The 17,038-nt window shown below is 38.3% G+C and overlaps 1 protein-coding gene across 2 annotated transcripts; it reads right to left on the bottom strand.

Moving 5' to 3' along the window:
- Window positions 1-3,390: 3,390 nt before the first annotated feature.
- pgrmc2 (progesterone receptor membrane component 2) lies at window positions 3,391-15,352 on the bottom strand. 2 transcript variants are annotated; one of them, XM_061743379.1, is made up of 3 exons: window positions 14,982-15,352; window positions 9,164-9,319; window positions 3,391-5,085 (listed from the first exon to the last, which is right to left on the bottom strand). In XM_061743379.1, the coding sequence occupies exons 1-3, from the start codon at window positions 15,316-15,318 to the stop codon at window positions 4,988-4,990; spliced, it is 591 nt and encodes a 196-aa protein (XP_061599363.1). In that variant the 5' UTR covers window positions 15,319-15,352; the 3' UTR covers window positions 3,391-4,987. The 2 variants fall into 2 exon arrangements, with proteins under 2 accessions (XP_061599363.1, XP_061599361.1); XM_061743377.1 differs by having other exon boundaries at window positions 14,976-15,351.
- Window positions 15,353-17,038: the final 1,686 nt, after the last annotated feature.

Below are 17,038 nucleotides of genomic sequence, written 5' to 3'. Positions count from 1 at the left end.
CATATGTTTTTATTTCACCATACTAAACCCGTTTATTATTATAAAGTAAAATATCCCTACATGTCATTTTTGAAAAAATATTTTTTTATTTGAAGAAACAAATTGTAAACATTAAAGAAAAAAGTAAAAGAACAAGAAAAATCATTTTCCATCTGACTGGGTGTGATCTAAGACAAGTAAAACTAATTCCTGCTTTTATAATTAAGGCCATGTTTTTTCTTCCAATTAGGGATTAGTATAATAAACTGAATTTATTCTTGAAATGACTTGTATTACGAGTCTCTTGACCACATTTTGATATAAATTGAATTGAGTCCCTGTAGCACCCTATAATGTAATAATTTCCTGAAAATGTAATAAAATTTGCACTTAACTCAATCGAAAATGTAATAAAACCCAATAATGTAATAACTTCACCAATAATGTAATAAAATATCCTGATGGATATTGTAATAACATTTTTACCAATAATGTAATACCTTATTACATTATTGGGAATTTATTACATGGTAATCAAAGTCTGCGATTTAACCCAATAGTCATTCTGGTGTTTCAAATCCAGTGTATGTAACATTCTTAGATACTTAAAACACAAAATGTAGAACTCTGAACTGAAAATGAACATATATATTACATTATTTGTCAAGTATTACATTATCAGTTTTGTAAAAAAAAAAAAAAAAAGACCCACCTGAAAATGTAATACATTCCCAATAATGTAATAAGGTATTACATTATCGGTAAAAATGTTATTACAATATCAGTCAGGATATTTTATTACATTATTGGTGAAGTTATTACATTATTGGATTTTATTACATTTTTCGATTGAGTTAAGTGCAAATTTTATTACATTTTCAGGCGTTATTACATTTTCAAGAAATTATTACATTATAGGGTGCTACAGTCCCCGTTCACATGAACTCTCTCAAGGAACTGAAACCTGTTCCTCCACAGATCTGGAGGAGGAACAACAAGGAAACAGCTCTGGATCACAGCGGAGCTGCTGAACTCTCCTGACACCTGACACATCCATCTCTGGTGGAACCAGCCAGAGACTGAATGTCTGTTCATAAATCATGATTGTTGCGGTTTAAACAGGTGTAAAGGGCTGTTGTGAGACTGGCAGGTAATTAATAACCCCCTGGAGAGAGCAACCCTTTACTTCACATACCTGTCTGCCACCTCTCTTTTTCAGTCTGATCTCATCCACACCGGACATGTTTGGCAGGAAGATGCAGCACCGGATCAGTCTGGAAATGGAGGACGAACTAACTTCAAGTTCAGAAGAGGAAAGTTAGTAATTGTGAAATTGTGGAACAGCCTGAACACGGAGCTAAAACAAAGTCAAAACATATCACAATTTAAAAAAAGATACAAAGAAATTTTCTATTCAAAATAAAGATGTGAATGAACATGTAGAAATGTACATTTATTAATATATGTAGATATATAGATGTATATTATGGATATAGATATGTTAGATGTAGGTATGTATATGGATATATTGAGTTATATTATAGGTACAGTATTTATATATCTATATCTCTATTAATATATATTGATTTATAGTTATATGTGGATATATAGATATATAGATTTATAGTAATTTTTATGTATATAATTGGAGGTAAATATATGAACCAATATATATAGCATATCTACTCTTATATAGTTATTCAAGTATATTGTTACATCATTGCTGTCTATTGTTCTCTATTATATTGTAGTATTATAGTAAAGTAATGATAATGTAATATTATACATTATAATTACTTCTATTATTACATATATACATAGTAGCACAACTAAATGCTGGGCATTTGTTTTATTTTATTTTCTTTTGTTTGCTTTGATTTGTTTTGATTTTGACTATATTTATATATAGATATAATTGAGTATTATATCACTGTATTGAATAGTTATTAAAGTAGGTATGTGTGTTTTACAAGTAAGCTTATTGAAACTCGTCTTGTTATATGTAAGAATGTATGTCAGATTCAGGGGTAGGACTGGAGTGTTTACTTCAATCCTACTCTGTTTCAAACATGTTGCTGTACACACACATATATATATATATATATATATATATATATATATATATATATATATATATATATATATATATACAGTTGTATACATTTTTTTTTTACTTTTTGGTACTCTTTTTTATCATGCATGTTCGAAATAAAATCTTCAATTCAATTCAATTTAATTCAATTCCAGCGACACGTGTAGTAAAAACAGGTGAGAAACATCAACCAACTCATCTATGAAAACATCCTTCATCCAACTGCTAAAACAGCATCACTGCAGAACAGGCTCCATGTTAGGAGGCAAACAAAGGCTGGAAGACTTTTTAAAAAAGCAACTAGATGACACAAACTGCAGCATCTGCTGCTTTTATAGTTGTTTAAAGTTAAAACATACAGCTGACTGTGGTTCTAATAAATTAATCAGTATCATCAGATCTGAACTTCCAAGAAAATCAGGAATTAGAGCTGGAAAACTGCAATCGAGGCATCTTTAGTTCAAGGATTTGGAATAAAATATGGTCCACGTTTCACACTTTTTACATAAGTAATTTACAACATCCTTCAGATCAGTGGTTTCATTCATTTATTTAGTTAATAAACCCTCTGAGATAACTAATAAATGAGTGTGATCAGTTTGAGTCGTTGGTGTTCCCTGAATGACCCAGAAGTTAGCGACGGGTAATCAATCAAAACTGACATCCAGAATCTATAACGGATATCTCCTTGGTAATTAAAACTAGTTCTTTCCTTTAATTCTGTCATTTTACAGGCTTTCTCAGATAAAAATGTACTAGTGTGTGCGTGTACACCGGGATCACCGTTAATAGTTGAGCTTAGTTACAGCTAAAGCCAGAGAAAACTACAAACCACTCATTGATCATAAACAATATAAAATATTCACTTATGTGACATACAGGACTGTCTCAGAAAATTAGAATATTGTGATAAAGTTCTTTATTTTCTGTAATGCAATTAAAAAAAACAAAAACGTCATACATTCTGGATTCATTACAAATCAACTGAAATATTGCAAGCCTTTTATTATTTTAATATTGCTGATTATGGTTTACAGTTTAAGATTCCCAGAATATTCTAATTTTTTGAGATAGGATATTTGAGTTTTCTTAAACTGTAAGCCATGATCAGCAATATTAAAATAATAAAAGACTAGCAATATTTCAGTTGATTTGTAATGAATCCACAATGTATGACATTTTTGCATTACAGAAAATAAAAGGACTTTATCACAATATTCTAATTTTCTGAGACAGTCCTGTATGTGAGACTTTCCCATGATCCTCTGCAGGTAAACTAATCGCATCTCAAAGCAAATAAAATCCAGACATCTTCCATTATTAACCAAACTGATTTATTATGCATGAACAAATCCCTTCCTGCCCGTCACACACACTCACACACTCATTCATACACACACACACAACCACACACACACCCAACATTTAAATACAGGATGTGGTGGAATTTCGCCATAGCTCACTTTGTTGTTGCACATGCTTTAATAAAATGATAGATATATTTACAGGATAAGCAATGTCTACGAACAAAATTTGCAAGAACAGCTCCCGGTCCCGCCCTGTAGCACTTTTGCAACGCACCTTTTTATTTTTCTTTTGGAAATTCACTTACATTTAAAAAGAAATGAAGGGGGGGAAAAAAATACACAGACGACAGGGTTTTTGGGGGGGTGGTGGGGGTTTGGCCATCACGACATAGCAATATACGTATATGGACTTCATCCACTACATAAATATGGCAGTAACACTGAGTATTTCAGGGGGTCTATGTACAGAGTTTGTAAAGTGGGGGGAACATGACAGTCTGTGCGTGGTCGACTGACAACATATGCCTTCTTGAACGTCTGGGGGACCCAATCTGGGAGCAGCCAACTCCGTCATCCCCTCCTCCACCCGCCGCTAGACCGCTCAGCACTGATACGACAAACTAAATAAGGCACAGTTAATACTTGGACCATTTTCCGGGGGAATCTACAGACTTGCAGCTGGCTTTGAGGCATGTAAACAATTGAGTCGATTGATTAGGACTGCCTTGTCGCCTTTCCCTTTTGTTTTCCCGATCAGTGATTTAGTCCATCTGATGAGAGATGCAAAACAGATTTTCGCGTGGCAAGGACCTTTGACTCCCACAACCCCATGTGGAAAAGTATAAAAAAAGAGAAAAAAAAAAGAAAAAAAGAGGAAAGGAAAGGTAATAAATCCCTCCCGCAGCGCCCTCCCTCGATGCTACTCAACAATACAATCACATGGTGACAAACAAAGAAAACTAAGTAGTGCATACACTACAAACACAACAGGAAAATGCAAACGTCTGCCAACTGCCTTTGGTTGGGCCACGGCACTGCCCTCCCAACGGGGGGGGGGGTGGGTGGGAATGATCCGAACAGAAACACAAATGATTGACCGACTGATCCGTTGTCCGAGGCTGAAGCGATTTCAGTTTTGCGATGTGACTAAACCAAAGCTAAAAGAGAGAAATGCGTTTCCCCAACCCAGTCCGGCGATGGTTTTCAGACCAGTGCTCCCCACCGACTGCTCCCAACGCTCCAGCGACCACGCCCTCCCCCGCCGGGACCGCCGGGACCGCACACTAACACGTTTTTAGGGTTTGGGATTCAAATACGTCTAAAAAGGCATCAGCCATCTCCGCCCCCAGACGCGGTAACCGCCGAACGGTGGAACGGACTCCTCATCGCAGGCGATGATTGCGTTCAGGTGGTGCTGATCTTCGTAGGATGAGGAGAAAGGGAGGGAGGTCTGGAGTCCCGGCCTCGGAGAATCGGCTGCGGTGGCACTCGGAGTCGGTGCGGGGGAGGCTTTGGGGGGGTGGCGGGAGACGGGGGAGAGGCTCGGAGTCTGGGGCGCTCTGGCGCGGCTGTTCGGGGCCTCCGGCTTTGGTGGGAGTGATGGAGCGGCTCAGTCGTGTTTCAGGTGGTCTTTGATGTCCTCCTCGTCTGTGTACTCCGACGGCTCGTCTCCCGGCTTCAGCAACCTCCCCACGTAGTCGTATTTTTCTGGAAAACACAAGTTATTAGTTACTTTAATTTAGTAGTAATTTATGTGGTCGATCAGTTTCATTTGATACAATACATTGCATTTCATTTCCTTTCGTAGGAAAGAAATAATAAAAAAAGAAGGAATAAACCGACCAAAAGGTGTAGGCTAAGATTATTGTGCCTTCCCTTTTTAACTTTCTTTACTTCATAGTTGATACTAAAACATCAGGAAAAACAATCTACAACAACAAAAAACAGCAAAGTAAACACACATGGAAAACAAGAAGGAAGAAAAACGTAAATATGACAGAAAAAACAAGTAAAAAACAAGTAAAAAACAAACAGAAGACGGATCTCAGAAAAAAACAATCTCTAGAAGAGTGAAAACAAAAGGAACCCAAAGACCAATCATTACATTTTTTGGTATATAAATATTATTATTACAACAACAATTATTCCTAGTATTGTAATCGTTTCATATAGTATGGAACATAATATATATATGTATATATACACAGGACTGTCTCAGAAAATTAGAATATTGTGATAAAGTTCTTTATTTTCTCTAATGCAATTAAAAAAACTAAAATGTCATACATTCTGGATTCATTACAAATCAACTGAAATATTGCAAGCCTTTTATTATTTTAATATTGCTGATTATGTCTTAAAGTTTAAGATTAAGATTCCCAGAATATTCTAATTTTTTGAGATAGGATATTTGAGTTTTCTTAAGCTGTAAGCCATGATCAGCAATATTAAAATAATAAAAGGCTTGCAATATTTCAGTTTATTTGCAATGAATTCAGAATGTATGACATTTTTGTTTTTGTAATTGCAATACAGAAAATCACAATATTCTAATTTTCTGAGACAGTCCTGTATTTATAGTTTTGTATCACACTGATGTTCTGTATCTTTCGATTATATCGGATTTATACATTGTATTAAATGTATTTATTGAACTACAGTTTTTTAATTCATTATTTAGGCTGTTCCATAGTTTAACTCCTGTAACCGATATGCATCTTTCTTTAGTATTTATGCTAGTTTTGGTTATATTATATACGGCAGTCTCTCTAGCCTGGAACAGACTCTGGATACAGGATGGAAGGAGATGGTTGTGTGCCTTATACATTAGGAGTGCAGTGTTTAATTCAACTATATCAATTAATTTTAAGGATTTGAGGTCAATAAACAGTGGGTTTGTAGGCGAATAATAATGGTTTTTAAAACAGCACAATGGCACACGATGGTTCTCCTGCAGACATGGAGGTGCGTCTCCAACCTGCTCCCGTCACCTGATCTGTAGTTCCCCCGCACGAGACCGGACAGGGGGCTGACGTTACCGTAGGCCCCGACATACTGGCCTTTTCTGAAAGTGTAAGGTCTGATCACCTCCCTTTTCCGCCCATGGGACTTTTTGTTCACGGGGTAAACAAAAGGGCATTAAAAAGAAGAAAAGAAAAGACTGCTTGTGCTGTGTGTTTTGTAAGTGTTCCGGTTTGCCAGCCCTCGTCGTCAGCACAAGGAGCCGCACTTCGCTCCAGGGACAAGCGGCGCTTGTGGTTAAATCCTGATCTCAAGATGAAACAGCAGCTGGTGAGGAAGACCTGGTGAGGAAGACCTAGGGCCACACCCCCTACTTTCTACCACTAGCCCTAACAATGAAGCCACAGGCGTAGGGTCCTTGTAATGTTCCCTAGGGATTGGGACACCACTTGCTACGTCACTGCGTGGTTTACGTTCGGGTACGTAAGCGACTGCGTAGTTACGGTTGCACATACGTCACACCATATCAGGAAGCCCAGAGATAAAAGCTGTTTTAATTTCTGCTGTAGCGCTGTTAATATGCCACTTTATTAAGTTTTAATATTTAAAAGTAACCGTTAAGATCCCCAACCTGGGCTCAGTTTATCCAAATAACGCCTGTTTGCTCCGATGTTTTCGGGGGATGAAAAGAGCCGCCGGCGATTTATGGTTCCGCGTTAAAACGATGCAGAGCCTACGGCGTAGGTTACGGTGTACGGCGCGCGTCGCCACGTAACCTACACCGTAGGCTCTGCGTTGCTGTAACGCGGAACCATAAATCAGCATTTATTCTGGCGAGATCTGAAAAGACTTCGCAACAACGAGCAAGCGAGTGATTATGTACATTCACTGAGTTATGAAAGTAAAATATATATTTCTCGCTAGAAATGTAATCAAAACGCATTTTTATGCAGAAACTAACTCAAAATATTGATTTTATTCACTAAAAATTAGAAATGTCCGCCATGTTTTTTGTTTGATTCAAGTCTGCAAATGATGACATAAAGCATTCTGGGAAATTTTCTCTTGCGCTCAGTCGGTGAGTCAGTATCTGAAATCCCTCGCTGTGAAGGGCTAGATTCATACCCCCTACCCCTCGATATGTCCACTAGCCCTAGATGCAAAGAGGTATTGGGACACCACTACCCTCACGGGAACTCGCAAAATTTAGGGGTAGTGAAGAAAAGTAGGAGTAGTGGGGGGATTGGGATTGGCCCTAAAAGCGCTGCCCCTCTGTCAGCAGAAGCTCCTGCTGCCCCCGGTCCATGGTGCCGGTACCGCTCAGAGCTGCTGCCCAAGCACAGAAACTACCAGACTGGACTAAGTTAGAAGAGAAAAACACCATAGATTTACTCGGCCGTAAAAACCATTTAACCACCATGCGTAGGAGGCAAAAGTTCCTTTGAGCTGCTGGTTAATCACTCCAGCGTTCTGGTACCAGAGGGATCACCGGTTCTGGTCCAAAACCACACACTAATACTCTCAGTTTGAGGTACATGACGTGAGGAAAGTTGAAGAACAGCGTGAGGCCCAACCTAACGTAGACGAGTGCTCAGTAATCCTGGGATTAGGACAAACATGAACAGAAGAAGGCCTTTGTTTGGCTCCAGTTTACACCGTTTCCTGTCCTACCCGTTTTCTTCTCCACATGTGGGTGAGCTGCTTTTAGTTGAACTTTATTGCACTTCTGTCTTAAGTGCACTCAAAGCTTGGGTTCCACTTCAGACACGGCCAGTAATTAATAAACTAAATATATATGATATTATATATTAAAAATGCATAAATGCCTCAGGTTTTTACCAACTTGGTATTATTAACCATTAATATATATGCAGACAAAAAAACAAACTAATTAGATTCTTCAAGACAACTTCAGCCCTTTTAAACTGAAGTCAAACACAAGATCTTACAACTCCAAAGCGGGACCTGAGAAACTACATTACAGGTTCATTTTAAAGGAGACAGTAAATATTGATGCATGGCTCCAGCTCAAACATGGAAGACCATCGTTCCCCCACATTTGTGTGTCGATCCTCCTCTTGGGAGGATGTTTGTTTGATTTTCTGAACTGAGAACTGGTATTTTTTTGTTTATGTCCAAAAAAGTAATGTTTTGTTGGACATGAGAATAACTGGTGCCATGTTTTTGCCTTTAAATATGTTTAAAAGGTATGAAAACATTAAAGTTTTCAGTTATAATTGCATAAATTGTCTATATTTCATTACTTTATATACTGTCCTTGGGGTTACATTTGCATAAAATGCTAAAAACCAAATTCTCAAACATTAAAAACCGAAATAGACCGAAAATGGAAAAAATAAAAACGGAATGTGGGAAAAAATAAAACTGATTTCATCCGTCTCTGTTTGGTAATTCTGACCCACGATGTTTCTGTTTCAGTTCTATCAGCATTCTGGGAGCTGATTGGTCCTTACAGCATCATTAGCTGCAATACTTGCTGTTGAATCTCAATATAATACTAGTATTAATATGTTGCAGAACTACAGTCATATAATTCATGTAACAGCTCAAAAAACAGTTTTAATAACACTAACACAAATCAATATCGGAATCAAATCGAATCAAAACGTGACAATTGATTCTGAATCTTAAGAATCGGAATCTATACTTGACATTTGAATGGATCTCCAGCCCTAATAACGACTCGACTCAACCCTCCAAAAACAGAACAAGAACCACAACATGTGGATTACAACTCGATGTTCCTGCACTCGTATACTGGATCCTAAACTGCTATCAGGAGCCTCTTCTTTTAAAAGCCTACCCATGAACTGCATCTCCCACTCCCGGACGCTCTCCATCTGTACAGCGTTGAGGTCCGACAGGTCGTCGTACTCGTCCCGCAGGGCGTCTTTCTCCAGGCAGAAGGTGGCCAGGCCCCGGGACGCGTCCCGGCCCGCGAAGATCCCATAGGGCCCGTCTGGGGAGGAAAACACAAGGATCTGGATGAGGACTAGGGATGGGGGGTATGGACTAAAACATTTACCACCATCATTTCTGGCATTTATCCTGATAACGATAAAAAAAATACCAATTCAACTCCATCTTTGTAACTATAAATCTATCACCACATTCAGTCTTTGGAGCCCCCAAAACACTGCTCTAAAAGATACTAAATGCTACTAAACTACACATATTAAATTGAATTAATAAAAACCAATTAAATTAGTCCACCTGTACTGCAAAACTGGAATGACTCAAATGAAACAAGTTTGAAATGTAAGAACAGATTCAACATTTATTAAACTGTATGGCTTAAACAGTGGGATAACAGTGCAAAATGCAAAAGTACCTTGTCCTTCAAGTTTTCTTAGCTTATAAAATCATAAAGTAGAAATAAATACAACCTGATAAATAAAGAAACAGGACAAATAAATAAAAGTTCACTGACAATAAAACCCTATCAGTGATGACCTCTTCTAATATAAATAAAATGTGCAGATTAACCTGTGGTTGGAACATGCCACAAATTAGATACTATTGCAATTTGTTTTCGTAATAGTCAAACGTTATATCAAAATGTAACAACCATTTCCTTCTGTTTTTGCAAACTCTGCACATAATAGATGATGTTTGCTCCTCGTCTCTCTTTTTAAATCCAAACCAGTTCCAGATAACGGAGCTGGAGCCTCGTTTAACAACGAGCTCCTCGCTCTCAGATCCGCCTTCCGCCATGTTTGTTACACAAAAACATCATCAACGGGAATTTATCCTTTTTACCGTGCGATGACAAATTCTTACCGTGAGGAATTTTTTTGACGGTATATGGTGAACGGTAAAATATCACCCATTCCTAATGAGTACCAACTGAAAGAGAGGAGATTCTTTCTATCCACTAACTAACCAAGTTACTCACCGTTTAAGATTTCACACGGCTTCAAATAAAGGGTGGAAAAAGAGGTGGTATTAAGAATATAAATGTGGTTACAGCAGAGCAACAGGTTGACTGTGCGATAGCCGCTGACCTACATCAGTGACTACAGCTGCTACATCACATTAAAAGCGTCCAACGCTGCCAACATGCATGACTCTGCTCTGCCAGTGACATCTGGCTCCACACAAACCACACTGTCTTTTCTGAAAGAAATATTACCGACTGTGACTAAGCAGTTTCTCCTCTCTCAAACGATGCCATTATCAGAGCTGGAAAATTAATTCACATGAAACCAATAGCAGCACTTTAAAATCAATATTGTGCATGGGAATTACAGGAGTGCATTTAATTATTTTAAGAGCTGGACTCGAGCTGAACTCCAGCTGAAATGCTTTGTCAATAATAAAATCAATCAATCATCTGAAGATCGCGTGCTTTGAGTCGCACTTTTCAATCAACGTGTAAACCCGTCATTCACGGACACAAACTGCTTTTTACCTCGCAAACGAGATTAAAATGATCATCTCTGGATTCTGAACTCATCTACAGGACTGTCTCAGAAAATTAGAATATTGTGATTTTCTGTAATGCAATTACAAAAACAGAAATGTCATACATTCTGGATTCATTACAAATCAACTGAAATATTGCAAGCCTTTTATTATTTTATTACTGATTATGGCTTACAGTTTAAGATTCCCAGAATATTCTAATTTTTTGAGATAGGATATTTGAGTTTTCTTAAGCTGTAAGCCATGATCAGCAATATTACAATAATAAAAGGCTTGCAATATTTCAGTTGATTTGTAATGAATCCAGAATGTATGACATTTTTTTTTGTAATTGACTTACAAAAACTCTGAAGTTGTCTTGAAGAATCTAATTAGTTTTTTTTTTCTGTCTGCATATATATATTAATGGTTAATACCAAGTTGGTAAAAACCTAAGGCATATATGCATGTTTAATATATAATATATATCATATATATTTCAATATATCTTTTATACAGGACTGTCTCAGAAAATTAAAATATTGTGATTTTCTGTAATACAATTACAAAAACAAAAATGTCATACATTCTGGATTCATTACAAATCAACTGAAATATTGCAAGTCTTTTATTATTTTAATATTGCTGATCATGGCTTACAGTTTAAGAAAACTCAAATATCCTATCTCAAAAAATTTGAATATTCTGGGAATCTTAATCTTAAACTGTAAACCATAATCAGCAATATTAAAATAATAAAAGGCTTGCAATATTTCAGTTGATTTGTAATGAATCCAGAATGTATGACTTTTTTTTTTTTTTTTTAAATTGCATTACATAAAATAATAATATTCTAATTTTCTGAGACAGTCCTGTAAACTGCTTTTTACCTCACAAAAAACGAGATTAAAATGATCATCTCTGGATTCTGAACTCATCTAAATAGCCGTCTGAATGCATTCGCTTAAGCTGGAGGCAATAACCACGACTGCATTTCACTGTTTAAACAGATTTATGTTAATAATAGAACATCATCCCGATGTCTCATGCAAAATGCCTTAAACTAATGTAAATGAAGGGAGACGCATCTGGAAACGGTTTACACCGCTTTATGATTTTATGTTTCTTCTGATATAGTCATTACAAAGGACACGGTGTCTAAATGGTGTGTGCCATGTTGAGAAATTTGCAATTATCTGATTTATATCAGACTTTATTGTGTGCACAGAGCTAAGATATAGCATTGTAAAGTTTCCCAGCGGATGCAGGTTTTTGTGTGAGAATCATCTGACCAGCATGTGAAAACCCTGCAGGTCTGCGGCTTCATTTCTTTAATATTTCCAACTAAAAAGGCAGGAAAACAAACACTAAACCCAGCAAGCGCTCTGTTAAGGAGACCACGAAGCAAAGCACCTTATCATCTGCAAGATTAGATGTGCTCTTACCTGGCACCAAACACGGCAAGCATTTTACAGATAAAACTACAAACTCCACTTAGGCGAGGAGTCGGCGGTGCAACAGCAGGGCAACACACTTTATATTTCTCTTGTTGTGTCTATTTTTGGAAACGTCTGACTTGGGTTAAACTTTATCTCAAGTACTTCAAATTGTCAGCTATAAATGACAGCTCCACTGGACTCCCCCCACATTCAAATGATTTATTTTCATTTCTGATCAAATCATTTGTCAATTAAATATCAAAACCTACGACAACTGCCTTATTTTCATTTCTGATCAAATCATTTGTCAATTAAATATCAAAACCTACGACAGCTGCCTCGTCCTGTCTGGACATCATAATGAAGCAGAAAACTCAATTGTTCAATCACCGTCTGTCTCAGTCTACAGATCAAGTTGTGACCCTAGGTGGCCCTGAGACAGATCCAGATCCAGGTCCAGGTGCAGGTCCAGGTCCAGATCCAGATCCAGATCCAGATCCAGGTAGCAGCCTGACACATGACACTGCTGGAAATGTGTGGGAATAATTATAGTTTAAAACAGTAGACGGGGGAGTTTCTCTCTGCAGAGGTCCTGCTGAGGTCCAGACTCTGCTGAGGTCCAGACCCTGCTGAGGTCCAGACCCTGCTGAGGTCCAGACCCTGCTGAGGTCCAGACCCTGCTGGCCTCTTCAGGGCTCTGAACCATCCTCTAAATCAACAGCTGCTGGTGTCCTTTCATCGCTGCTCCATAGAGAGCATCCTCACTTATGTGTGTGGTTCTCCAGCTGCACAGTGGCAAATAAGAAGGCACTCCAGAGGGTCGTCACCACGGCCCAAACAATAATCAGCGTTTCAGGACACTGAAATCACGCACAAACAGACTCAAGAACAGTTTCTATGCCAGAGCCATAACCACACTCAATACTGCTAAATACTCAAACTGACTTTCTCCATGAGCAATACTGACCGAACCGAGCAATACCTGCCAAATGTGAATACTGTATGTTGTCTTCCTGTTTGTGTCCTTTTAGAGATTATTTATTTTTATAGTTGTTGTTGTTTTAATATATCTATTTTTTTTAAACCATGCACCTTAAAGAAGATTGCATCCAATTTCGTTGTACCTGTAACAAATGACAATAAAGACATTCTATTCTATTCTAAGAGAGCTAAGAGGCCTGAGATGTGTTTGCTAAAGTTAATCAAGTATGAGTCTGAGCTCAGTCTCTGCATGTTACTGCAAATGTTATTGCAAACTTTTCCAGCATGGAAGTGTGTCCCTGTAAGGCAGAGCAGCAGCTGCAGGACAGACAGACAGACAGACAGACGAGCTGCTCTGTCTGCATTTCAACAGGCTAACGCCTGCACAGGAGACTAATGACCAGTACTGGAGATGAGGGGGGATGAGGGGGGATGAGGGGGGATGAGGGGGGATGAGGGGGGATGGCATCCCCCCCTGAAAAAATAAAAACGGTCCAAATCACCCCCCTGTAAAACTGCCATCCCCCCTTTCCATCCCTTATGTCATTTCATCAATGAATGTGGTTTTACTGCTATTTCAACATTTAGAGTCATCACCAGAAAAATAACACCAGAAAAATAACTTATTTGACAATTTTCACCTGTTTCAAGTAAATTTTCACTTGAAATAAGTAGAAAAATGAGAAAAATGAAACATGAATAGTTCTTAACTTGTTGACTGCTTGCTTTGTTGTCTTTTTATGTTTCTAATTGAAAATTGTTTGTATTTCTTTGATTTCCGTTCCAATTGTTTTTTTCATTTATTTTATTATTTTTATTTTTTCCACATGCTTGTTATCTTAATATTTTATTGCTCTGTATTCTTTTCAAAAGCTGCCTATGAACAAGTGTTGCGAATTAGCACTTGTGCTAAAACACTTAAACAATGCATGTGGTTTGTCCAATGTAATTGCTATGTCCATATCAAATAAACATAAATAATAATAATAAAAAAATCTGTCAGTGGGACAAGATTTATCTTCTCATTACAAGAAAAAAAATCTTGTTCCACTGGCAGATTTTTCTACTTATTTTAAGTGAAAATGTACTTGAAACAGGTGAAAATTGTTGTTTTTTCCAGTGATGAGTCTTGTTTTAAGTGTAATGAGATTTTGTTTTTACTAAAATTAGACATTTTAACTAGAAATAAGACAAATATTCTTGTTAAGATTTTGAGTTTTTGCAGTGATCTATTTTACTTATCCTGTGAAGGACAGAGTCATATTGATAAGTTCAGAAAAGTGTTTTTTATTGTTGTGTTTTGATGTATTTGATGTAAGCCCAGTGGATATTTAAAGCTTACAGAAGGCTGCATTTAACTGCTGCTATGTCATTCCTGCAGTATTTCTGCAGGTGTTTTGGTCACTGCTATTATTTGTAATATATTAGATTATTTTTAATCAGCACAAATTATCTGTCCCCATATGATAAAAATCCACCATCCCCCTGATTTTTTTTTTTTTCACAACTCGAGTACTGCTAATAACAGTCCAGGATACATTACTGGATAACTTCAGCCACAGACTGTCCCAAGTTTCCAGTGCACAAGTGTTTTTGAGTAGTAACCGCTGCAGCAGCAACGACCTTAAAGCCCCATTGAGGAGCCCGGACCAAAGGGCGGCGGGGCCGGAGCGGGAACCAGAGCGGGAGCGACCCCCCCCGGTCCCGGGCGACGCCGCCGCGGGAAGGGACGTGTCACTCCGCCGCGCGCCCTTCGTTTCGCAAGTGACGCCCCGTCTATTGTCCACTCACCTTTACCGTAAAAATTTTTGCCAGTGGTCACATCGAAAACTTTCATGTTGACGGCCATGAGGATGCGGGGGTTCTGCAGCCCGTCGTACTCGTGCAGCTGCTCCAGAGTGAAGTCCCGTCTCCTCATCTTGGGCAGCGCCGAGGCCGCGTCGCCGTGGGCCGCGCCGGCGACGAGCCGCCTGCCCCACCGCCGGTACGCCGCCAGACACACCGCCGCTACCACGGCCAAAACGGCGAGATTCAGCAACATCGCGCCCAAGCTGAGCCCGCCCGACCCCTCCGATGGCCCGTGGCCGCCGCTTGTGTCCACCGGAGCGCTCGAAGTGTCTCCATCGTCCGCCATGCTGCACTGTTAGCGCTACCCGCCCCTGGCAAAGCTGCGTTCACGTCCCGTCGGAAACGGCAGAGACCAGTCGGATAAACGCTCGGTGTGTTCTGTACTATCCACTTGGAAAAAGACGGACGGCCGCGGACAGACGTGAACGCTCATTTCGGGGCATTTCCCCCGGGGTCTGAATAGTCTCGGCTCTTGATTTTATTCCAGTAGTCAAATAAAAACATGTGTGCTATTTATGACGCGGGTCACTGAACACAGCCAAGATGAGACGAGTAAAAGCTGATTTATGGTTCTGCGTTAAATCGACGCAGACCTACGGCGTAGGATACGCGGCGACGCGCACCGTACGGTGCCTGTCCCCGCGTAACCTACGCCGTAGGCTCTGCGTCGATTTACCGCAGACCATAATTCAGCCTTAAACTGTAAGGGATCAAAATGAATACAAAGACACAGACGCATCCACAATGATGGATTCTTATTTATTTATTTTATTTAAAGGTTTAGTTATCAGGGACAATGCACATTAATAATACATTCAAACAAATGTAAAATAATGCAGAATTTGCTGTCCCTGGACTGGTGTAAAATAGTCAACATAAAAGAAAAATTATTAAGATATAATCAATAAAACATTTCCAAATAAGAAGGCTACATCAGAATAAAGATTAAAAGGTAAGAGACTAAGCTAAAATACATACAAACACAGGTTAACATAAGCTCAACAATAGACAATTGCTACAAATGAAAACAGAAACAACATGAAGCAGCAACAGTAACATCAACATTAATAACAGGAGACACAGTAACACACTAACAGGCCAAAAACTAACAAGACAAAAGCACTACACACAGAATAAAAATCCATGCACAAAAAGCAACAGTGTAACTAGACAAACTAATAGGCAACATGACAGGTGGATCAGACAAACACCGACAGCCAGGAAAATTAGTTGGATAAAATGTTTCATCAAAAAACTTTCTGGAGGTGTAAAGACGTAAAACCATTAAAATGACAAGAAAGGGTATTTTAGTTTTGGTTACTAATCGTATAATAAATAATAATCTCCCATCAAGTAAACAAAATAAATGAGATTACTGAAAATGATAAGAGCTATCCAGTGCCTTAAAACCTGGAGGAATGGACCGCGGTTGAATTGGTTTGATATTGGATATTGGATATTATGAATTCAACACCCATAAAACCTGTGATACATACCACTGATTTTGGTCAAACCACTTGTGATGTGTTCATGGTCATCTAGACTATATATCACAAAACAGTAATTATTAAAAAATCATATATATGGGCATATATATGGGCTGATTTAAAAATCATATATATGGGCTGATTTAATGTGGTTTAATGAATTCAACATCAATAAAACGTGTGATACATAACACCGATTGTTTTCATTAAACCTCATTAAATCGGCCTATAATATGATTTTATAATAATTACTCTCTTGTGATATATAGTCTAGATGACCATGAACACATCACAAGCAATATGACCAAAATCAGTGGTATGTATCACAAGTTTTATGGGTGTTGAATTCATAATATCCAATATCCAATATCAAACCAATTCAACCGCGGTGAGGAATGGCTGAAATTATCATCTCCGTCATCGAATCTGGGCAGAAAAAAAGTAATAATAATAATAATAATAATATGGTGATGAGAGATCACTTAAATCTAACTGAAGAAAACCAACAGCAGAACTAAT

The sequence above is a fragment of the Cololabis saira genome, chromosome 16, assembly GCF_033807715.1.
Source record: "Cololabis saira isolate AMF1-May2022 chromosome 16, fColSai1.1, whole genome shotgun sequence".
Lineage (NCBI taxonomy): Eukaryota > Metazoa > Chordata > Actinopteri > Beloniformes > Belonidae > Cololabis > Cololabis saira.
This window is presented reverse-complemented; position numbering and strand designations above follow the sequence as displayed.

Bases quoted from the DNA above. Each gene is read 5' to 3' on its own strand.
- pgrmc2 (XM_061743377.1), bottom strand. From the start codon at position 15,318: ATGGCGGACGATGGAGACACTTCGAGCGCTCCGGTGGACACAAGCGGC. The intron at 9,320-14,975 runs GTGAGTGGACAA...TTTCCTCCCCAG, and splicing joins CAAAAATTTTTACGGTAAAG to ACGGGCCCTATGGGATCTTC. The intron at 5,086-9,163 runs GTAGGCTTTTAA...TGTGTTTTCCAG, and splicing joins GTGGGAGATGCAGTTCATGG to AAAAATACGACTACGTGGGG.